At 39.0% G+C, this 23,470-nt stretch overlaps 1 protein-coding gene across 1 annotated transcript in view; it reads right to left on the bottom strand.

The window, feature by feature from the left end:
• Positions 1–23,470, bottom strand: part of LOC150110094 (uncharacterized) — a 119,046-nt gene that overhangs the window by 55,648 nt on the left and 39,928 nt on the right. The window contains exon 2 of the mRNA XM_090391359.1: positions 19,127–19,315. Within this exon, the coding sequence (XP_090247485.1) occupies positions 19,127–19,315 (189 nt within the window). The remainder of the gene's footprint in view (positions 1–19,126; positions 19,316–23,470) is intronic.

Raw genomic sequence — 23,470 nt, 5'->3', positions numbered from 1 at the left:
GAGTCAGTTTTCAGGCACCAACTTCAGGACAATTGGGGGAATTGTCCTGAATGTTCAGGACAATTCCCCCAATCATTTCATCAGGGCCAGGAGACTTTTTTGTGTCTAATTTGGACATATTTTTCTGATCTCATCCTGGCAAAAGGATATAAGGAGCATCGTATGTTGGGTGTCTGGAATGTTTGGGGGACATTTACCATCGTCATTTATGCATGCATTGGAAGCAAAGTGTGAAGCCAGAAGATTGGCTTTTTCTGTGAGTCATGATGCAATAGAGCCATATGGGTATGATAAGGGTGGGAATAGTGTTGAGCAGAAGTAACGGCCAATTGTTTTTGCGAGGGACCAAAAGGCTCGGCTACTGTTTGGAAAGGCTGCTAGTTTCCTGCTTTTTGCTCATTCAAACTCTGTTTTGGAAGCATTGATTTTTTTTTTTTTTTCATCTATTCTGGGCTTTGGTATAAGCTCTAAAGGAGGATAGGGTTCTTGATTTCAGTCAGTTATGGTATGTCTTGTGTTTCATCTGCACAGCCTTGTCACTCTTTCACATTTTCTCTCTTTCTTTTGTTTCACAATTTTAATCACTCAGCTTACCGCAGGGGTCTTCAACCTTTCAGACAGTGCGGGCTGCATTAAACATTTCAATGAAGCCCACAGGCCACTAAACCATACTGTGGTATTTAGAATTGTAAGATGCTTTCCAGATTCACAAGGAACACTGTGCATTTGATACATAAAAACTTATAAAAATAAACAAACTCAGCTTTAAGAGCGTAGGCAGGAGTTGGGTTCATGATAAGTAAATACAATCGATACTTGAAAAAATATAATTTATTGAAGAAAACATTCGTTTTTTTACAATGTCAATGGGCAACTTTGCAATGATTTTCCTTGACCAGCTTGTCGATGTTGGCATCAACGTTGGAAGTCACTATGCACAGAGTATTCTCAAGATGTTGGTCCGTAATCTGAGTTCTCGTCTTGGACTTCACATGCTTCATTCTGGAGAAGAACTGCTCACATAAGTATGTGCTTCCTAACAAAGCATGCCAGCATAGATTAGGGAATGCTTCCTCAGAAATGTAGTCTTTGTAAAATGTAAACAAAGGCACATTGCATAATTTTTCTCTCAAAGAAGAGTTGTTTTGGAGTTTAAGCAGCTCTATTTGTACTAGCCTGGCATTTCAGCAGCATTGACACTGAATGACATTGTAAATAATAAGTTTAGTTTAATCCTTTATCCAAGTGTGAGCAAACAAAGTTCGTGCCTGAAAGTATCTTCAGGACTGGGGTAAGGTAGTGCAACACCAGGCAACTCATTGCAAAGGTGGAGAAAGCTCTCTCATCACTCCTATCTCAGTATCTCCCATAATGCAAAGCACATCTCCTTGCAGATATGTGTAATGCTATGCATTAAGGCAAGGGCCACTACCCATACCGGTTTTGACCTTTATTGAGATCTCGTCAGTGGGAGCCAGGCCCAGTAGTGGAGATACAAAGGCAGAAGCAATGAGAGGTCATCCTAACCTATAGGAGTTGCCAAAGGGTGTGCCACCTTATTATTAAATTACTCCGGATTCAGAGAAAGATGTTGAGAGTTTATTTTTCACTTGGTTAGACTATAATAAGTTTAGTTTAATCCTTTATCCAACACCAGGATAAAGGATTGCACCAGGTGCAACACCAGGCAACTCGTTGCAAAGGTGGAGAAAACTTAAACTAAACTTATTATAGTCTAACCAAGTGAAAAATAAACTCTCAACATCTTTCTCTGAATCCGGAGTAATTTAATAATAAGGTGACACACCCTTTGGCAACTCCTATAGGTTAGGATGACCTCTCATTGCTTCTGCCTTTGTATCTCCACTACTGGGCCTGGCTCCCACTGACGAGACCTCAATAAAGGTCAAAACCGGTATGGGTAGTGGCCCTTGCCTTAATGCATAGCATTACACATATCTGCAAGGAGATGTGTTTTTGCATTATGGGAGATACTGAGATAGGATTGATGTTAACTTGCTCCACCTTTGCAACGAGTTGCCTGGTGTTGTACCACCTTACCCCAGTCCTGAAGATACTTTCAGGCACAAACTTTGCTCACACTTGGATAAAGGATTAAACTAAATTTATTATACTAATGAAAAAAGTCTGGCAATAAAACCACAATAGGCTATGGCTGACATGACGAACCTGCATGCGCTTACACACAAATATCACACTGTTCATGACTGACTGTGGATGAGATCCACTTGTATTTATATCAAAATAACGACGTATCGAGAACCTTTGAGATGTATCTGGAAGGCACAAGAGAGCACACTCAAATGAACTACTGCTTCAACCATCTACCTGTGACATTAGTACTAGTACTTAAGTACTGCTTGGTGCTGGTAGATGGCTGAAGAAGCATATCTATTTAATATTTATTTTTATAGGATTTTATGTAAAATATCAAATGCACAGTGTTCCTTGTGAATCTGGAAAGCATCTTACAATTCTAAATACCTCAGTATAGCTCTTAGTGGCCCGCAGGCTTCATTGAAAGTATTTTTTATTTAATCGCATTTTAATGTTAAGTAGTTATTTTTTCAAAATGGTCGGCAGGCCATGCGTTGAACATCCCTGGCTTAATGTGTACATTCAAGTTCTTATGCAGTAAAACACCCTAACACAACTTATATTGCAGACTATTTATATTCACTCTTTCACTGAATAAAAGTTCTTCCAACATCATCTAAAACAAAACCAATTTAAGAGAAATCCATTCTACAAGCAGAAATGTTTTATTTTTATCATTAGCACCTCATGGAGTAAAACGACTCACTGCAGGAGACACAATTTGTTACAATCTATCATACCTCTCCTTGAAACCATTAACAGACAAAGCATTCACAACTAACTACTTAGGCAACCCATTCCACTCATTCAAAACTCTCCAAGCAAAAAATCTAGTCCTCACACCTTCTACTAGCCACACCTTTATTCACCTTCCAGGAATGAACCCCCCCCCACCCCTTGTTCTGGTCCCACTAGCCAAGAGCTGAAACATTTCCTCTGCATCTATCCTATAAAACCCTTTAAGCAACTTAAATGTTTATATTATTATTATTATTATTATTATTATTATTCAGGCCTCCATGCAGACAAGAGACTACTCATCGTGGGAGGTCCTTCCTAGGAAACACAAAATCTATCATACTGCTCCTTGAACTCATTGACTGTTCTTGCTCTCACCACTTTATCAGGCAATGCATTCCATAGTTCAACCACTCTTCATGCAAAGAAACCACTCCTCACCCTCTTGGTCACAGCTTCCTTTCGTTAACCTTCAGAGATGGCCCCTTGTCGTCGCTCTCCTTTCCGCTGTTCAACCAGGCGAAAGAACCCCTAAGTGTCCACCCTGTAACTGCCTCTCAACAGTTTAAAAGTGTCGATCATATCACCTCTCTATCTTCTATCCACCAAATTCTGCAGTCCATATTCCCTCAGCCAATCATCATAACTAACATTGTACAGTCCTGAAACCATCTTTGTTATCTGCCTCTGTGCCTGTTCTACAGTTAATTTATCCCCTTCAAATCCTGGGGACCAAATTTGAGAACAACAGTCTAAGTGTGATCTGATCAGGGTCTTATACAACGGAATGATAACTTTTATCTCTGTAAGTCAGCATCCTCCTCAGTATTGCAGCAATCCTCTGTGTTACCTTCACCACCTTTGCAATATGCTCCCTGAATTTCAGTTTTCTGTCAATCAGCACCCCAGATCTCTTGTCTCATTTACTTCCTCCAATCGAGTATTCAGCCTCCCATTGATGAATCCCAAACCTCAAGACCTAACTGCATTAAACCGATACTCCCATTCATTTGCCTATCTGTCTCGTTTATTCAAATCTTCTTGCAGGGCTGCCACATCTGCACTATTACTAATAACCCTTCCCAGCTTCACATCATCTGCAAACAACCGAATATCCTCTTGCAATCCATTGACAATGTAATTGATATAAAGGTTACACAATACAGGACCCAGTACTGAGCCCTGTGGAACCCCACTTGTAACCTTCTGCCTCCTTGATATTGTCCCACCATACAGAACTCTCTGATACCTATCAGACAGCCTATTCTGAATCCAGTTGACTAACCCAACATCTAAACCCATGTGCTGCAACTCAAGTATCGGCTTATCATGTGGCACCCTGTCAAATGCCTTTGCAAAATCCAAAAAAATACAGCAGTATATGCCTTTCCCACATCAACTGCTCTTGTCACTATTATAAAAGGCAATCATATTATTCTAAAGCAAGAGCGTCCCGTAACAAATCCATGTTGATTCTCACAGATAACATTACCCTCATTTGGCCAAAGTTGTATATGGTCCCTGACTAATTTCTCCAAGAAATTAACAACTACTGATGACACACAAACTAGACTATAATTAGAAAATTTCAGTCTGCTACCGCCTTTATGAAATGGCACTATCTTACCTTGCTTCCGTTCCTTGGGTACCTTTCCCATAGCCAGACTTTCAATGAAAAGCCTGGTCATTGGAACTGTCAATTCTTTGGCACATTCTCGCAAAACCCGTAGTGAAATACCATTCAGTCCAGAGCATTACTGACATCCAGAGTACTCAATATTTGGAACACACTCTCTCCTCTTGCACCTCGAACTTGCTCTATCCCTCTAGTATTAAAGCTACTTCTCTAGGATGAAATACTCTGATAAAGTGTTCATCGAACAACTGCACTATATCCTCTGCATCAGTCACTCTATTCCCATTTTTATCCCACAATCATTTCTCCTCCTACTGGCCACATAGCTAAAAAATTCCCAAGGATTTTCTTTGGATTCAAGTTTTGCCTTTCTCACCATACTAGTCACTCTCCTGGCCTGAGCCTTGATGCATCTGCTCTCCACCCCCTCTCCTTATATCTCTTCCATAATCTGTTTTTCACCTGCAGTTCCTGTTTGATATTGTTTGTAATCCACTTTACCAAATTAAGCTTCACTCGTGGAATACAGCTTACTCTTTCTGATAACAAATATTACTTCACAATTTCCCAAGCTCTAAAGTTATCCCAGCCTTCCAGTTCTGCCCTCCATGGAACTGCCCCAAGTTGATATCTAAGAGAACTATTATAATCACCTGCCTTATAATTCCACATATGTTCTCTTTTCTTTGATACTCTTGCATGTCTATTAATCTTCAAAGTCAAACCCACATGGTCACTCTCTTTAACTGGGGGGAGAGAGAGATATATATCATCTCGGTTATTATCAGCTCATCTGATGCTATAACGAAATCCAAAAACTCTTGAACCTCTTGTTCCCTCTATTACATATTGCCTAAGACATTTGTCCCTCAAGAATTCTAGAAATTCCATTCCCGTATTACTACATGCATTTTCCTCTTCCCAGCCTATACTGCTGTAGTTAAAATCAACCATAACAATCATTCTTCTTGCATATGCCAAGCTCAACTGCCTAAACATCTCCTGCTCCCCACCCTCTGTGCTCCTTGGCTTGTAGCAACATCCCACTAAATATCCTGTCTTGTCCACCTCTACCTCACACCATATGCTTTCAACACCATTAGTGTAATTGCCTTCCAAAGGCTCCACTCTTAGAGGACAATTAGTTATCACTTATTATTATTATTATGGGCAACTCCAATGAGTCCTTAGACTGATCGAGGGAGGCCCTAAACATCATGTCAAAAACAACTATTCACATCCACACAGTATCTATCATACTTTGCCTTGAACTCATTAACAGTCATGGCACCCACAACAGACTCTGGCAGCTTATTCATTCACCACTCTCCAAGTAAAAAACATAGTTCTAACACCCTTGCTAAACTACACTCTTGCCCAGTTTCCATGGAAGGCCCCCTAGTCCTCCCACCACCAGTCCTGTTCTGAAAAATATCCTCTGAATTAAGCATATAGAAACCCTTCAGTAATTTGAATGTCTCAATCATATCACCCCTTTTCCACCTATCAACCAATTTCTGCAACCCACAAATCTTCAATCTGTTCTCATAAGATTCATTCCATATACCTTGGTCACTTGCCTCTGGATCTTCTCCACCTCCTCCCCATCAAGAAAAAACCCTGGTGCCCACATCTGAGCACAGTAGTCAAGATGGGGTCTTATCACGGCTCAATACAGAGGACCAATAACTTGCTTGTCTCTGCTCGTCAAAGTATTCTTCAGTAACCAAGTGATTTGATGAGCTGATTTAGCCACTTTTGCAATGTGCCCCCTAAACCTCAACTCCCTATGCACCAACACTCCCAAATCCCTGGCCTCGTCAATCTCTTGGAGTACGGTTCCACCAATGTGGAATACTGCTGCTAATCTTTTCATCCCAAATGCATAACCTTACACTTTGCCACATTAAATTGACATCCATTCGTCTTAAGCCAGTCTTCCAATCAATCCAAATCATCCTGCAAAATTTTGACATCACGTGCATTCACTATTGCTCTACTCAACTTTGCATCATCAGCAAACAAATGAGCAGTTCCTCTCAGATCCTTTCCTATATTGTTAATGAACAAATTAAATAGCAGTGGTCCAAGAACAAAACCCTGCAGCACATCACTAGTCACAGGTCATCTTTTGGACTCTACTCCTGAATAAACCACTCTCTGATATCTCTCCGTCAACCACCCTCCTATCCATCTCACCAACCCTATGTCCATTCCCATATGCTGCAATTTACTGATTAGAATTCCATGTGGTATCCTGTCAAAGGCCTTAGCAAGGTCCAGCAGTATCACTGAAAACCCATTACCATTATCTAGTTCAGACATCACTGTGTTATAAAATGTGAGCAAGTTACTGAGGCATGATCTACCATTCACAAAACCATGCTGTTCCCCATACAGTATCCATTCCCGTATTTCTCTTGACTACTTCCTCCAAAACCTTAACAACGACTCCAGATATGCTGACCGGTCGGTAATTTGCAACAGCAGTCTTGGAACCTCCTTTATGCAGTGGAACTATATTCCCCTCTTTCCACCCCCTCAGGACTAAACCAGACCTGAGACTCAAATTAAACAAAATGGTCAAAGGCACTGACAATTCTTTAGCCATTTCACGTAAGACCGAAGATGGTATACCATCCACTCCCACAGATGTATTCACATTAAGGTTTTGTAATATACTATTCACCTCCATTTCATTCACCTCAATTCCCGCATAAGCCTTCATTTCTGCAATATCACCACCTGGATAATATACTCTTGCAATGTGCTCCCTCAGTAATTCCACTATATCAACTGATTCAGTTACCTCCCTACCATCGGCATTCCTTAAAATCATTCTGCCGTATACATTTTTTCTTTTACTTGCAGCATATCAAAAAAACTGTTTGCGATCTCTTTAGCTTGAATGGCTAATTTCCTTTCATAATTTGCTTTTGCTTTTCTCACCACATTCGTTACCCTTCTGGCCTGTGCTTTATACTGTTCATGGGCCTGCAGGTCACCTTTCTCCTTAAATTCCCTCCACAGTTGTTTCTTTTTTTAGCTCAAGCTTAATGGTGTTATTCATGCATTTAACCCCTATTTGATTTACTATCCGGACTCTAGATATACAGTCAGCCATTACCTCCTTCAAATGTTCCTTTACAGCTTTCCATGCACTATCAACCTCCAGCCCTTGCAGTTTTACATGCCATGGCACTGAAACAAGCAATCTCCTAAGCTTGTCATACTTACCAGCCCGATAATTCCACATGTACCATTTCTTAATTGAAAATTCCACACATTTAGCGACCTCCCAAAGACCTTATGATTGCTCTCACCAATTGGTGGCAATATGGTCATATTCATAATAGTCAATTTCTCAGATGCAATTACTATGTCAAGCACTCTCGAACCCCCTGGTATATTCCATTACATACTGTCTCAGGTAGTTATCCCTTAATAACTGCATAAAATCCAATTCCTTCCTCCCATGAGTCCTCTCCTCCTTCCAATCAATGTTACCATAGTTGAAATTCCCCCATAATAATTACCTTCCTTCCACTCATTGCGTCTATTTGTCTATGCATACTATCTCCACCATCTATTCCATTACCTAGTCTATAGCAGCACCCAACTGTGTATTTTGTTCCACTAGTCTCAATCTCACACCAAATAGCTTCAAATGTGCTCTCTTCACTATCCTGCAGTTCAACTTCAATTCTCCTTGGCTGCAGTTCATCAGCTATCATCAATAATACTCCTCCCCCCATTCTTTTCTCTCTGTCCCTCCTAAACACACTATACCCTTCACAATCTATCCCAATAGCTATATCATCTTCTGTCATAAACAGTACTCCAACACCAGCACCGCCACGCTTTCCCTTCCTATCCTGCTGAAAAATGCTGTACCACAACGAATAAAACTATAACTTTATCTATTTCCTAGAATAGTGTATCAATGTTATGCATGGCTTGTAACCTATTTATTCTGAAATGCATAAATTTACATTTTTCTACACAATAAAAAAATTAAGGTATGTCTCAGGGCCAAGTTAAAGGAAAATCATGAAGCTGAAAGACAATAAAACATATTCAGAATATAAATTTATTATTCTATTTCTTAACAAATACTTGAGCTAACATAGTTTGATAGGCATTCTGTTTCTTTTTTCCATATAACTGACAGTGTTGTCTTATTGCCTATTCTACTCTTCTGCAAATTTTACTCTTTCTCTCTTCATCAGGCTCAGGCTCTAAGCATTCCTGCTTAAAAACTTCAATTGTACAAAAAATATTTTCAAATTGTTTCTGTGAAATCTCTTTCGGCTGACTGTAAAATAAATTTACTTCATATTCTTCAGGATTTTCAAGCTGTGCATCTAAATTTAGCAGGTCGGAATCACTCAATTCCTCAGAATGAGATATAATTAACTCTTGGACATTATCATTGTCGATCTCAACAAACCCAGTTCACACCCGATGTTGGCAATTTCCTTGATAACATTATCCATTTCATTTGAAAAGCCTCTAAAATTATTTGGACAATTTGGAAGAATGTGCTTCCAAACAGCTCGCATATTTCTAGCAGTAATTTCATTCCAAGATTGATGAATATTTTCAATAGCAGATCACCACCATCACCATCATCAAATTTCTGTTAAATGTCAAGACTCCAATATTATCAGGTCTTATATTTCTGTCTTCTAAAGCACATTTTACTGTATCAATCCACCTATATCTTGGTCTTCCTCTGGGTCATTTTCCTGCCAACCTGGAAGAGAACACTTGTTTCGCTAATCTATCCTCTCCCATTCTGCTTAAGTGACCATACTATCTGAGATAAGCTCTGCTAATGCATTCCTGGATGCTGACAATATCGAGTTCTTTCCTAATATCCTCGTTTTTAATATGATATTGCCATTGATGCCATCTATTCATGCCCCTAATCTTTCTCATGACTCTCAATGATATCTGGGGTCTCTAGTCATAAGTCAAGTGTTTTGCTTCTAACCCAGCTCTCAGATCCATAAGTTAAAATTGGTTTAAACACCATCTTATATACAGCTAATTTAATGTTTTGGCTAATTTCTCTCTTATTCCATATAAATTTATTCAGTTGACTTCCTACCATATCAGCTTTGTTTATTCTGTTGTTTATTTCCATATTTAATTTACCATCTTCATCTTCACTAAAAATGGTGAATAAGAAGCTGAACTTAACTTGTTCTATAAGTTCTCCATTCACAATGCAGTTGATATTTTCAATGTTTCTGCCTATTTTCATTGTCTTTCTCTTTTTAATGCTGACCTTCATACCATACCTATTACAACAGTTATTCAGCTCAGATTAACACCTTCAATTTTGATATCAGGTTTAATACCACTTTCCTTCATAATGTGATCCATATAGATAATGAATAAGAGAGGGAATAATGTACATCCTTGTCTGACATCAGATTTAACATTAAAGCATCTTCCTACACTTCCTTCAATTCTAAATGCTGACTTACAACTTGAATAAAGACTAAGTATTGCTTGATATAATGTCCCATAACACCATATAACTGTAGTGTTTAGAATAGCTTCTGTCTTGGCACCTTGTCATATGTCTTTTCCAGATCTACAAAACTTAAATAAAGATCTTTGTTATATTCCCATGATTTCTCAACTATCTGTCATAAAGTGAAAATCTGATCCTGACGGCTTCTATTTGGCCTGAATCCAGCTTGCAGAAAGTTTTTTAACTTGGATATAGTATATTAAAGATTCCAAGTAATTTTATAAGCTAGACCTCAATCCCTTCTCCCAAGCAAGCAAACAGACAAGTAAGCCAAGCCCGTGCCCGAATGCAGCTCAAGTCCGAGGCAACCCACGGCAAAGGCGGAGAGAGCCGCGACCACCATTCCCCCAATGCAAAGCACATCCCCCACGGACACGCGCGATGCTATTCATCAAAGGCAAGGATCACTATCCAGACCGGTTTCGACCTCTGAACTACATTCAGGTCAAACTTGACTTACTTGTGGTGTTATTCATTATGGGAGATACTGATCTTTTCATCCAAGTTATTCATCCATTTCACCCCTATTTGATTTACTATCCGGACTCTAGTATACAATCGGCCATTATCTCCTTCAAATGCTCCTTTACTGCTTTCCATGCACTATCAACCTCCAGCACTTGAAGTTTACATGCCATGGCACTGTTTACTTACTTGGGAAAAATGATTAAAACCTAGCTAATAAAACTGCTTGGTATCTTTAACACAGTATACCCAAGTTCAAAAACTTTCTATATTTTACTCTCATCCTGAGATTTTTATTTAATAAGGTCGAAGCACCTTGTGGCAACTTGTTTATGTAAAATTTATGAGCTCTGCATTACTTGAACCTTGGCATTTTTTTGGTCTGGCTCCCACTGATGAGACCTCAATAAAGGTCGAAACCGGTCTGGGCAGCGGCCCCCGCCCCAATGTACAGCATCACACATCTCTGCAAGGGGACGTGCCCTGCACCAGGGTGAAACATCAAGGAAAGCGACTGGAGCCCACTCCACCACGAGCCACCCCAGACCCGAACCACGCTCAGGCGCAAACCCGACCCACTTGGGAAAAAGGACAAACCCTAGCTTATAAAATTGCTGGTATCTGAATCCAGCTTGTTCTTCAACAAGCTTCTCTTCCACAATCCTTCTCAACCGTTTCGAAAGTATACTTCATTATATCTTACCATGAACATTCAGTAATGAAATGCCTATATAATTTTCACATTCATCTCTATTTCCCATTTTATATATGGGTACTATGAGAGCTCTATTCCAATCATCTGGAATGCGTCCCTCTGCCCAGACCTTCTGAACTATGCAGTGCAGCCACTGTACGACTTTTATACCTCCATACTTGAGAATTTCTGGTCGAATATCATCTCCTCCTTCTGCCTTTCCACCTTCCAGGCTTTTGATGGCTTTTTCTACTTCAAGTATGGATATGTATTCCTGGGTGCATGCCTGGTCAGTTTTTTTTACCACTGTGCTGTCATCACTACTTGTTTCATTTAGCAGTTTTTCAAAATAATTACTCCATACTTCAAGGATATCTTTTTCTCCTGTTTTCATGTCACCTTTATCATCTTTAATTCCTTTCACAGTACCCTTTCCTCCATTTCTGAGCTTCTTCAACAACCTGCAGAATATCTTGTCACCTTAATAAATTTAGTTTAATTCTTTATCCAAGTGTGAGCAAACAAAGTTTGTGCCTGAAAGTATCTTCAGGACTTGGGTAAGGTGGTACAACACCGGGCAAACTCGTTGCAAAGGTGGAGCAAGCTAACATCACTCCTATCTCAGTATCTCCCATAATGCAAAACACATATCCTTGCAGATATGTATAATGTTATGCATTAAGGGAAGGGCCACTACCCAGACTAGTTTCGACCTTTATTGAGGTCTCTTCAGTGGGAGCCAGGCCCAAGTGGAGATTTCAGACAGAAGCATTAGCAAGGTCATCTCTGCCTATAGGAGTTGCCAAACGGTGTGCCACCTTTTTATTAAATTACTCTGGATTTAGAGAAAGGACGCTGAGATAGGAGTGATGTTAGCTTGCTCCACCTTTACAACGAGTTGCCTGGTGTTGTACCACCTTACCCCAGTCCTGAAGATACTTTCAGATGCAAAATTTGTTTGCTCACACTTGGATAAAGGATTAAACTAAATTTATTATAGTCTAACCAAGTGAAAAATAAACTTTTAACATCCTTCTCTAAATCCAGAGTAATTTAATAAAAAGGTGCACACCATTTGGCAATGCCTATAGTGATGTTATCTTGCTCCACCTTTGCACCGAGTTGCACCACTATACTGAAGAAGTCCTGAAGATACTTTCAGGCACAAACTTTGTTCGCTCACACTTGGATAAAGGATTAAACTAAATTTATTATAGTCTAAATAACTAAATTAAATAACTAAATAACTAAATAGTCTAAATAACTAAGTCTATAAACTAAATTTATTATAGTCTAACCAAGTGAAAAATAAACTTTTAACATCCTTCTCTAAATCCAGAGTAATTTAATAAAAAGGTGCACACCATTTGGCAATGCCTAGAGTGATGTTATCTTGCTCCACCTTTGCACCGAGTTGCACCACTATACTGAAGAAGTCCTGAAGATACTTTCAGGCACAAACTTTGTTCGCTCACACTTGGATAAAGGATTAAACTAAATTTATTATAGTCTAACCAAGTGAAAAATAAACTTTTAACATCTTGTCACCTTCTTGATATTTATTTTCTATGTTCATGCAAAAGTCCTCCCATGACTTTTGTTTAGCCAGTTTTACACAGTGTTTAGCTTTCTTACATTTGTCTCTGTATTCTCTAAGAGTAGAAGCAGACTTATTTGCCAGTAACTTTTGATATGCTTTCTTCTTTTCCTTCACTGCCTCTTTAACTTTCTGTGTCCGCCCAAGAGTTCTGATTTTTCTATCCTTGCACACAACATCACCACATGCCTCTCTGGCTGAATTAAATCAGTGTTTGATTCTGAGCTTGCCACTGAATCTCCAAGGTTTGGTTCTTGCTCTCAAAACTCTTTCATTTTTTCTTGAATAACATTTGTGTATGTTAGTCTACAGTTCACATCTGAGAGCTGCTCAACTTTTATTCGTTTTAAAACTTTCTTACATGTTATTCTTTTCAATATGAAATTCACTTTTATCCTGCTCAAGACTAAATGGTAATCACTTCCAATTTCAAATCCTCTGTACACTCTGGTGTCCTGCACCAGTGGCAAAACATCACTATCAACAATAACATAGTCAATGAGACTTTTCTTATTCCTTGCCTCTTCTCTCCATGTGAATTTGTGCACATTTTTATGCTGGAACATTGTGTTAGCAATAACCAGCCCATGTCCTGAGCAGAAATCCAACAGGTATTTGCAATTATTATTAGCTTTGCTCTTTTCTTCAAATTTTCCCAAAATATTTTTGTATGTCTGACAATCACTTCCTACTCTGCTATTTAGATCCCAAACAAGGATCAACTTTTAATTTTTCATTGTGTCAGTTGCTTTCTCTAATGCCTCAAAATATTCCTCCACTTCTACCTTCGCAGAACCTTCTCTGGGACCAGAGGCACAAATAAGTCTCATTGTCCAGTTCCCTATTCTCATATTTGCCCACATCACTCCACTTGAGACTGCCTGCCATTCAAGAAGATTAGCCTCATATTTAGTGTTGAATATTATGGTTACTCCTTCATTTACTTGATTTTCATTACCTGAATATAACATTTTCTATTTATTGTTCAGAAAGATCTCACCAGTTTTTGTCTTTTTTGTTTCAGTCACCCATATTATATCGATCTGGTACTTTTTCAATTCCTCAACTAGTTCCTTTTCTTTGCCATTCAGACTTCTTATGTTGATAGTACCGATCTTGAACTCTGGCAATGTTGAGTTGGGGTAAGTTTTAGGATTCGTTTCAGTAGTTGACTTTTCCCTGTTTGCCCTGGTTCCCTGGCAAAAACAACGGGGGCCTTGTTTAACTGGGCGACGCTCAAGCAGGCATGAAGTTCTGTCATGTTTTACCATTTTGAAATTTTGGTTTAAGCCAATAAGAATTCAATTTGGTCAGCTAAATCCCAAATTGCCAGCCCATCCTCATCCGTTCAGTATCCAGGAAGATACCTAACAGGGTGCACCACAAGAAGGTGAGGATTGGACATTTGGTCAGAAGCCCTGGTCAGTTTTATGCATTCCTTTCTAGGCTATATGGCAGTCTCCTCTTAGTTATATAGCTTTGACCCTTAAGCACCCACTTTAGAATTTAGACTTTAGAATTACACCTTGTATAATATAGACAATAAATAAAGCAACTATCACTAATTTTAATGAAACTGTAAAATGAGATTATTGAAGAAATGCAGTAATTACTTTACTTCAATGTAGGAATGTATATCACTGATATTTTTCAAGAAATATTCTCTAAATAACTCAATATTTTGCATTATGGGAGATACTGAGATAGGAGTGATGTTAGCTTGCTCCACCTTTGCAACGAGTTGCCCGGTGTTGTACCACCTTACCCCAGTCCTGAAGATACTTTCAGATGCAAACTTTGTTTGCTCACACTTGGATAAAGGATTAAACTAAATTTATTAAATAACACAATATATTACATACAGCTCTGAAATAGAAGATTTAACATTAAATTTCTTCCAGAATTATACTATTGTCATAGAATTGTCAAAATCCAGATGTTGCTCTCCAAAAGTCTTGGAAGGCATTTGCTTCCAAAAAAGGCCAGTTTCATCGACATTTAATATTTGTTGGTTACAATAGCCCCCCCTTCTTTCACAATTTTCTTCAACATCTCTGGATAATTTGTAGCCACCTCCTTATCTGCACTTGCAGCTTTCGCCTGTGATTTGAACATGTAGGCTATTTCTCTTTTTGAAATGCTCAAACCACCCAGCACTAGCGTGGAATTCTTCTTCAATCCATGTAGAAAGAAGTCTCTCTCTCAATTCAATCATTATAATACTTTGATGTCGAGTGGTCTGCATGCATGACGAACTTGAAACAGCCTTACTTTTCTCTTTTTATTCAGCAGCTTTGCTTAAAATTGCTCTTATAGTTGATTCACTCATTTTGTGTTCTTGTACCATCTTTGCTGTGGACTTGCTTTGTTCATTTTTCTTTATTATTTCAACTTTTCTTCCAATGTGATTACTTTTCGAATCTTTTTCACACTTTTACTTTTTTACTCACTAATTCTTTTACTCATGATTAAAGGTTGGGAAAATACTTTAAAATAAAAAAAAGCAAGGAAAACAACTGCAAAGGAGGCATAGGATATGATCAGCAAAATGCTATGTAATTAGCAGGCGACATAAATTTGGAACATAGTGTACATGGAAATAGTGTACCACTGTACAGTACTGCACTATATCGATTTTTAGAGGAGCATTAATTGATTTTGGGTATAGAAAAAAAATAACGCAATAATTAAAAATGCACTAATCAGACGCATTAATCGAGGGATTGCTATACACTCATGAGCAGTTGAATTAGAGATACCTGCCTAGTGGCGGATAGTACTCCCCCATTCGCCTTGATGACGGACCCGCTGCGGCATGGCATGGACTCCACAAGGCACTGGAAGCGTTGGGAAAGCCAAACTGATCCGCCGATGCACAGAGATTGGTCGGAGCAGGATCCAGGGTGCGTATACCTCTCTCTCGACAGCATCCAAGATGTCTTCAATAGGATTGAGGTCAGGGCCAGCCAAGCATCCTCATGTCCATGGAGCGTTCATCCACTTGGCCACAATTTGGGAGTGGTGGGCCGGTGCATTGTCGTGCTGCAGGTACAGGTCTCCTGCAGGGCTGTAGGCACAGAAATGGGTGCACATGATCTGACAGCAGGTCCCTGTATTGTTCGTCGGTTAGGGACGATGGTAGATGTACCAGAGGGACCTATTTCATCCCACATAAACAATCCCCATACGAGGATACCACCACCACCACCACCACCACCACTGGCCTGAACTATACCCTGCTGGCATGAGAGATCCACTGCTTTATGTGCTTGGTGATGCACTCGTACCCTGCCATCGACATGTACCAACGTGTACCTCGACTCATCAGTCCAGGTGACTTTTTTCCATGCGTCGAGGGTCCAATGCCGGTGTTCCTGTGCCTATGCTAATTGATGTGCCTTGTGACGCGTGGTGAGCAGAGGTACCCTAGTCGGGCAGTGGCCTCTGTACCTCATAGCAAGGAGACGGTTCTGGATGGTGTGGCTGCTCACATGTCGTTGTTGTCCAGCATTGAATTGGTGAGTGATCTGCGGCACTGTGGCACGTCTATCCGCTGTTACCATCCAAGCTAGCCGACAGCGTCCCCTGTCATTGACACGTTGTACACCATGGCCACAGCTGCCAGGGAAAACTTGCCAGTTTTCCCTGGCAGCTGTGGTTTTACCCAATTCCATGTACTCACGGTACACACTTGACACAGTGGCCCATGAAAAGTCCAGTGCCTGCACGACTTCAGAGATGGAGTGCCCCATACGTCTGGCTCCAACTATCTGGCCACAATTGAATTCGCTGAGATCTTGAGTCTTCCCCATTCTGTGCTCGACTATTACTCAGGCGGTCAGTACAAGGTCTGACAACATCCCTGTCACGTGCCACTATTCCGTTTGCCGAGGCGACCACAGCACCATTTCGCCAACACGGCAGGTATCTCTAATTCAACTGCTCATGAGTGTATATTATATTATATTATAATAATATAAAAACTCTCATGTTAAATTAGGACATCACTTTTGCTGTAATAAAACTATCTATATAAAATTATTCTCTGATTGTTGTGTGTTTGTCGTGTGGGGTTCCCCTCCAATTTTCGCCATCCATCCATCCCCCGTTTAGGACCGGCTGAGGTCATGTCCTCCAATGGGGGACTTCTAAGTATGTATTTTTGACTGTAGATCCGTGTTTGTTCATGTGGCCGGTTTGTCTGTTCTGAGGGACAAAAAACCAGTTTCCAGGAGAAAAAAACCCTCTACTATGAGACTGGCTAACTCACATTTAGTCAAAAGAGACCAGATAAAGGTTCCAGACATCATAGATGGGAATCGAACTCGGGGCTTACAAACCAAAGGGCTTCGTATACACCGACTAAGATACGGAGGCTCATAATTGTTATCTGATGATGTCATAAATAGAATATAGCTTTGATGTAATTATTTTATTTATTATTATTATTACATGACACCTTCAGGAAGCCCAATGACTCATCGAGGGAGGGCACCTGCTTTACAACTCTCTGCCTCCACCACTCAATTCACCAACTACAACTAACCACAATTACAATTATCATCTACACTAGTGCCATCAACTGTCCACCACCACCACTAGTATTTTCACAAACGATCACAAACATCCATGCCCATGGCAGGATTCGAACCTGCAGCCATCTGGCTGGAGAGCAGATACATTAACCACTTGGCTGGCTAATTTATTTATTTATTTTAATTTTTTTTTACTAGAGGTCAGGCCAGTAGATTGTCACTTTGACATACTGTGTGAAATGTAATACAGCTTATCTCTGTATATATATATGTGTGTGTGTGTATACTCCAGATGATGACCTTAATATGAAGGTAAAATGCCAGGAAATTAAAGTAATTATTTCTAACAAGGTTGTAGTCTCCATAATTTGTCTGAAATGAATGCTGTTCACTGCATAACACTAAAGGAAAGGATAATGAGGTGTTGTTAGTTAATATTATTAAATAATTTTAAATAACAAGGTGGTATGGTCACCAGTGCTGTAATGAGGGCATGGCGAAAGAGCGCCTGTCACGGGCGCAAAACGTAAAAAATAAAAATAAATAAATAGATATAAAAGTCCACTATTTTACATTGTATTTTTAAATTTTGGCAATACGCACTTTAGACACAAATTCTGAAACACACTGCAACTCATTTTGATGGGGTTAATAGTAAGTATTTAACATATTGTATTTAGTAAAATTTAACTTGTTGCATTTAAATTTTTCAAAATTTTTGTCATTTTTGGGTTGGGGGGTGCACGTTAGACACCTGCCACAGGCACTTGATACTCTGGTTACTGTAGTGATGGTCACATAAAAGAATGGAAGAGGAAAAAGTTAGAAAAAACAGGTGTTTTGGTACTAGTAAATGACAATACAATAGTCCTAACAGATAAGTTAATTTGGAAGAAATCTGTTCACGAGAATATATTATTAATATAAATATAATTGTGCAGTGTACTGTCATCATATCATTCAATACACTCCTTAAGGTATATACTGTATATCAGAACTGTCCAACCTTTGGTAACCCAAGGGCCGCATTAAAAAAAAAAAAAAAGATTTACCTGAGGGCCACATCATAATGCTTATCTAATAATTTGGTGAGCAGCAACGACACAACCTGGATAGCAGAACAAATGAACAACTAATTGCACGCTCACATTCCCCGTGAGCTGCCAGAGCATGCGCGTTTGAACACTTCTTTGACACGTCTAATATTTGAAAAAAACACGTGAGTATATAGTGATGTAAACACACCATATAAAATTAACAACATCGCGATTATCGATTAGTGATAGAATTAAAATATCTAGTACGCATTTGATTCAAATTGTTATTTTATTTTTTTCGCTCATGAAAATCAAAACCCACAGGCTGGCCACACAAAATCTCACCGCAGGCTGCTTGCGATTTTGTATGGCCCGCAGTGCTTTGGATAGCCCTGCTGTATATCAATAAATGTTAATTCTAAAAAATGAATTATTATTGAGTCAAACAACATTTAAACAATAATTAAATGATCATTCCAAAATTTACTCAACTGAAGGACATCAACAGATTAAGAAGATATTTATATTAGTAGATTTGATCAACCAAATCTACTATATAAATGTTATATTATATGCAACTGCATATATTTTTAATCCTTTATATTTTTAATTTTTTATAATAATTTTATACTTTATAATTTTAATTGTAACTAAATTTTTTAAAGAAATTTAACAAATCTATTTAAAATTAGTATAAGTAACACTTTTCAGTTACTCTGATATGTTCCAACAAAGTAATCAATAAGTCTGTAACTTCTCACCTTAAATATTAAGTTTCTCTTTTTATCAATAGGTTTTAACAACCTTCTTACTATGCTCTGGTATACTGGTATTTGTAAGCTGAACTGCATTTCATCTTTGTTTCTCAGCTTTAATACATTATCATATATGTTATGAATTAAAGCATACAAAATGAATTCCAATAGCTGAAATGTGTGCTGTTTCGGCATCTGAAAGACATGAAATAGCAAATTTCAAAACAATAAAAAAAATTCTATGTAATGGATCTAAGTGAAAAGATATTTTTATTTTAAAAACAACAAACAGCACATTTTCCGATGCTGCTTCTTATGAAGCTTATCTAGAAAGAGGAAGGTGCAAAATTATAAAATATCAAAGCTCTAGTCAGAGTATGATTCATTTACTATACTGATAAGCATGGAACTGAGAAACATGTCCTACTAATAGTGGTAGTAGGATGTGTTAAATGAAGAGATTGACCACGCTACCGGCCAAGACGTATATATACGTCCAAGTTATCATGGGTGTGAAGTGCATATTAAAATTGTAATAGCCTTGATATTACATTGAAATATATGATGGATACGAAGCGTATGAGGATGCGTATTTGATCCATAATGGCCAGTAAGGTGGTTAATAATCAATAATTAAGAGAGTCGGTTGGTTAAGTAAAAAGTGGGTAATTCTAACAATTTTAATTATGGAAGCAAAGAGCTTCATGGGATAATTACTTTAGAGAACATGTGCAGGAGCAAACAAATTAATCCAAGCACTTACATTTTGTAAAAAAAATTTAATTTCAGTAAAAAATAAGTACAAAGATTAAATTCCAATTTTACCTGGCTTGGTTGGCCAAGTGTTCACTCTCCAGCCAAGAGGCTGCAGGTTTGAATGGATGTTTGTGATTGTCCTACTAGCCAATTACCACATGTACTGCTGGACTTGTGTCCTGCCATAGTATGACCATTGATGTCTTTGTGCCATAAAAAAATCAAATATAAAAAAAAAAATCTGTTCCTAATATATTCATTACTTAATCTTAGTCTTTCTGGATCCGTGGGAACACTTATTTCTCTAATATTTTTATTTATTGGTCCCTTTTCATTATACCGTCAACAGACAAAGTGATCGGGGACTGTCATGTGTAAAAACAACCTCAGAACATCTTTCTAGCTGGGTGTTTAGGAGATTGTTAAAGGTGGACGGGAGAAGTCTTCTCAGCCACTGATTTGCGAACATAGGATACTCACTCTCCTTGGACAAAGAAATGGCTCTCATTTGAGAATATCTTCTTATACTCCTCAACAGTTTTTGTACATTTGTGCAAAAATCTTTGTACACTTTTGCCCACTGGAGCCTTTTTTTCTGCATAGCTTTCATCCAGATTTTTTTTTTTCTTTTTTTTTTTTTCGGTCTATGGGCAGTCCTCCCTGCTTCAAACAATCTTTGATGTTGTCATGTCATGCCATGTCAGAAATTTTAATTCCACTAGCTGCGAAGTCCCTAAGTCTACAGCAGACAGACAATCTTAGATTCATTTTGCTTTTCCTAAATAGTAAACAATCTTCAGTAAGTGCAATTTTCCTTTTCTGTCAAGTAAAAAGTACCTGTCTCCTTAAATTTCTTTAAAATCACATTAACTGTACCCAAACCAACACCACACTAGTTGGCAATTTGTCTTTGAGTCATGGATGTGCATTCTGAGAAAGAGTATATGTTTTTGAATGCCTACTTGGAAATGTATCCATTTTATATATATACACAAAATGAATAAAACACGATGAATGTCATATGTCAGGGGTATTCAACGCATGGCCCGCAGGCCACCTGTGGCCCATGGAGCTCTTTGCTGTGGTCGACTGGCCATTATGAAAAATAACTTAACATTAAAACATGATTAAATAAAAAACAATTTCAGTGAAGCCTGCAGGCCACTAAGCTATACTGCGGTATTTAGAATTGTAAGATGCTTTCCAGCGTTGGAAAGATGTAAGTTTGTAAGATGCGTTCCTTGTGCATTTTATAAAATGCACAAGGAACGTTGTGCATTTTATACTTTACATAAAAATCCTATAAAAATAAATATTAAATAGGCATGCTTCTTCTGCCATCTACCAGCGCCAAGTGGTACTTAACTACTAGTACTAACATCGCAGGTAGATGGCTGAAGCAGTAGTTCGTTTGAGTACACTGTCCAGTGCCTTACAGATACATCTCAAAGGTTCTCGATAGTTCGTTATTTGCATATAAATAATAATTATTATTATTATTTGGGCCTCCAAGGAGTCAAAGACTCATCGTGGGAGGTCCCTCCTAGGAAACACCATTCTCACTCTCACAACTCTATCAGGCAATGCATTCCACGGATCAACTACCCTCCATACAAAGAAACCGCTCCTCACCTTCTTCTACTTCTTCTTCTTATTATTATTCCGGACAGGAGTCGACAGACTCATCGAGGGAGGTCCTAACATCATGTCAAGAACAACTATTCGACATTCACACAGTATCTATCATACCTTGCCATGAACTCATTCACGGTCGTAGCACCCACAACAGACTCTGGCAGCTTATTCCACTCATTCACCACTCTCCAAGTAAAAATCCTAACTCTAACACCCTTCTCAACCACATTCTTACCCAGCCTCCAGGCATGGCCCCTAGTCCTCCCACCACCAGTCCTATTTTCAAATATATCTTCTGGATTAATCTTATAGAAACCCTTCAGTAATTTGAATGTCTCAATTATATCACCCCTCTTCCACCTATGGACCAATTTCTGTAACCCACAAATCTTCAACCTATTCTCATAAAGTTCATTCCACAGACCTGCTATCATCTTGGTCACTCGTCTCTGGATCCTCTCCACTTCCTCCCTATCATGAAGAAACCCTGGTGCCCATAACTCGGCACAGTAGTCCAGATGGGGTCTTATCAAGGCTCGATACAGAGGAACAACAACTTGTTTATCTCTGCGTGTTAAAGTATTTTTCAGAAGCCAAGTGATTTGATGAGCTGATTTAGCCACTTTTGTAATGTCCCTCACCCCCCAAACTTCAACTCTCTAACAACCAACACTCCCAAATCCCTGACCTCATCAATCTCCTGGAGTACGGTTCCACGAATGTGATATACTGCTGCTATTCTTTTCACCCCAAAGTGCATAACCTTACACTTTGCCACATTAAATTGACATCCATTTTCCTTAGCCCAGAACTCCAATCTATCCAAATCATCCTGTAAAATTTTGACATCCCGTGCACTCACAATTGCTCTACCCAACTTTGCACCATCAGCAAACAAGTGAACACTTCCTCTCAGATCCTTACCTATATCATTGAGGAACAAATTGAAAAGCAGTGGTCCAAGAACAGAGCCCTGCAGCACACCACTAGTCACAAGCCGTCTTTTAGACTCCACTCCTGAATAAACCACTCTCTGGTATCTCTCCATCAACCACCCTCCTATCCATCTCACCAACCCTATATCCATCCCCATCTGCTCTAGTTTACTGATTAGGGTTCTATGTGGTATCCTATCAAAGGCCTTGGCAAGGTCCAGTAGAATCACTGTAAACCCATTACCCTTATCCAGTTCAGCCATCACTGTGTTATAAAATGTGAGCAAGTTACTGAGGCATGATCTACCCTTATCAAAACCATGCTGTCCTCCCATACAATATCCCATTTTCATCTATCCAATCCTGTATTCTTTCCTTGACTAATTTCTCTAAGATCTTGACAATGATTCCTGATATGCTAATCGGTCGGTAATTTACAACAGCAGTCTTGGAACCACCTTTATGCAGTGGAACTATTTTCCCCTCTTTCCACCCCCCCTCGGGACTAATCCAGACCCGAGACTCAAATTAAACAAAAGGGTCAAGGGTACTGACAATTCTTTAGCCGCTTCTTGTACGACACGAGCTGGTATACCATCCAATCCCACAGATGTATTGACATTGAGTTATGCAATAGACTACTCACCTCCACTTCATTCACCACAATTCCCGTATAATCTACTAGTTCATTCGTTTCTGCAATGTCATCACCTGGATGATATATTCTTGCAAAGTGCTCACTCAGTAACTCAACTATATCAACTGATTCAGTTACCTCCCTACCATCGCCATTCTTTAAAATCATTCTGCCATATACATTTTTCCTTTTACTTGCAACATATCGAAAAAACTGTTTAGGATTCTCTTTAGCCTGCATGGCCAATATTCTTTCGTAATCCTTTTTTGCTTTTCTTACCACACTCGTTTCCCTTCTGGCCTGCGCTTTATACTGTTCATGTGCCTGCTGGTCACCTTTCTCCTTAAATTCCCTCCATAGTTGTTTCTTTTTTTGCAGCTCAAGCTT

The sequence above is a fragment of the Typopeltis vanoorti genome, chromosome 1, assembly GCF_054136105.1.
Source record: "Typopeltis vanoorti isolate ZY-2024b chromosome 1, IOZ_Tvanoo_1.0, whole genome shotgun sequence".
In the NCBI taxonomy this organism is placed as follows: domain Eukaryota; kingdom Metazoa; phylum Arthropoda; class Arachnida; order Uropygi; family Thelyphonidae; genus Typopeltis; species Typopeltis vanoorti.
The sequence above is the reverse complement of the archived record's forward strand: the minus strand, read 5'-3'. Positions and strand labels throughout refer to the sequence as shown.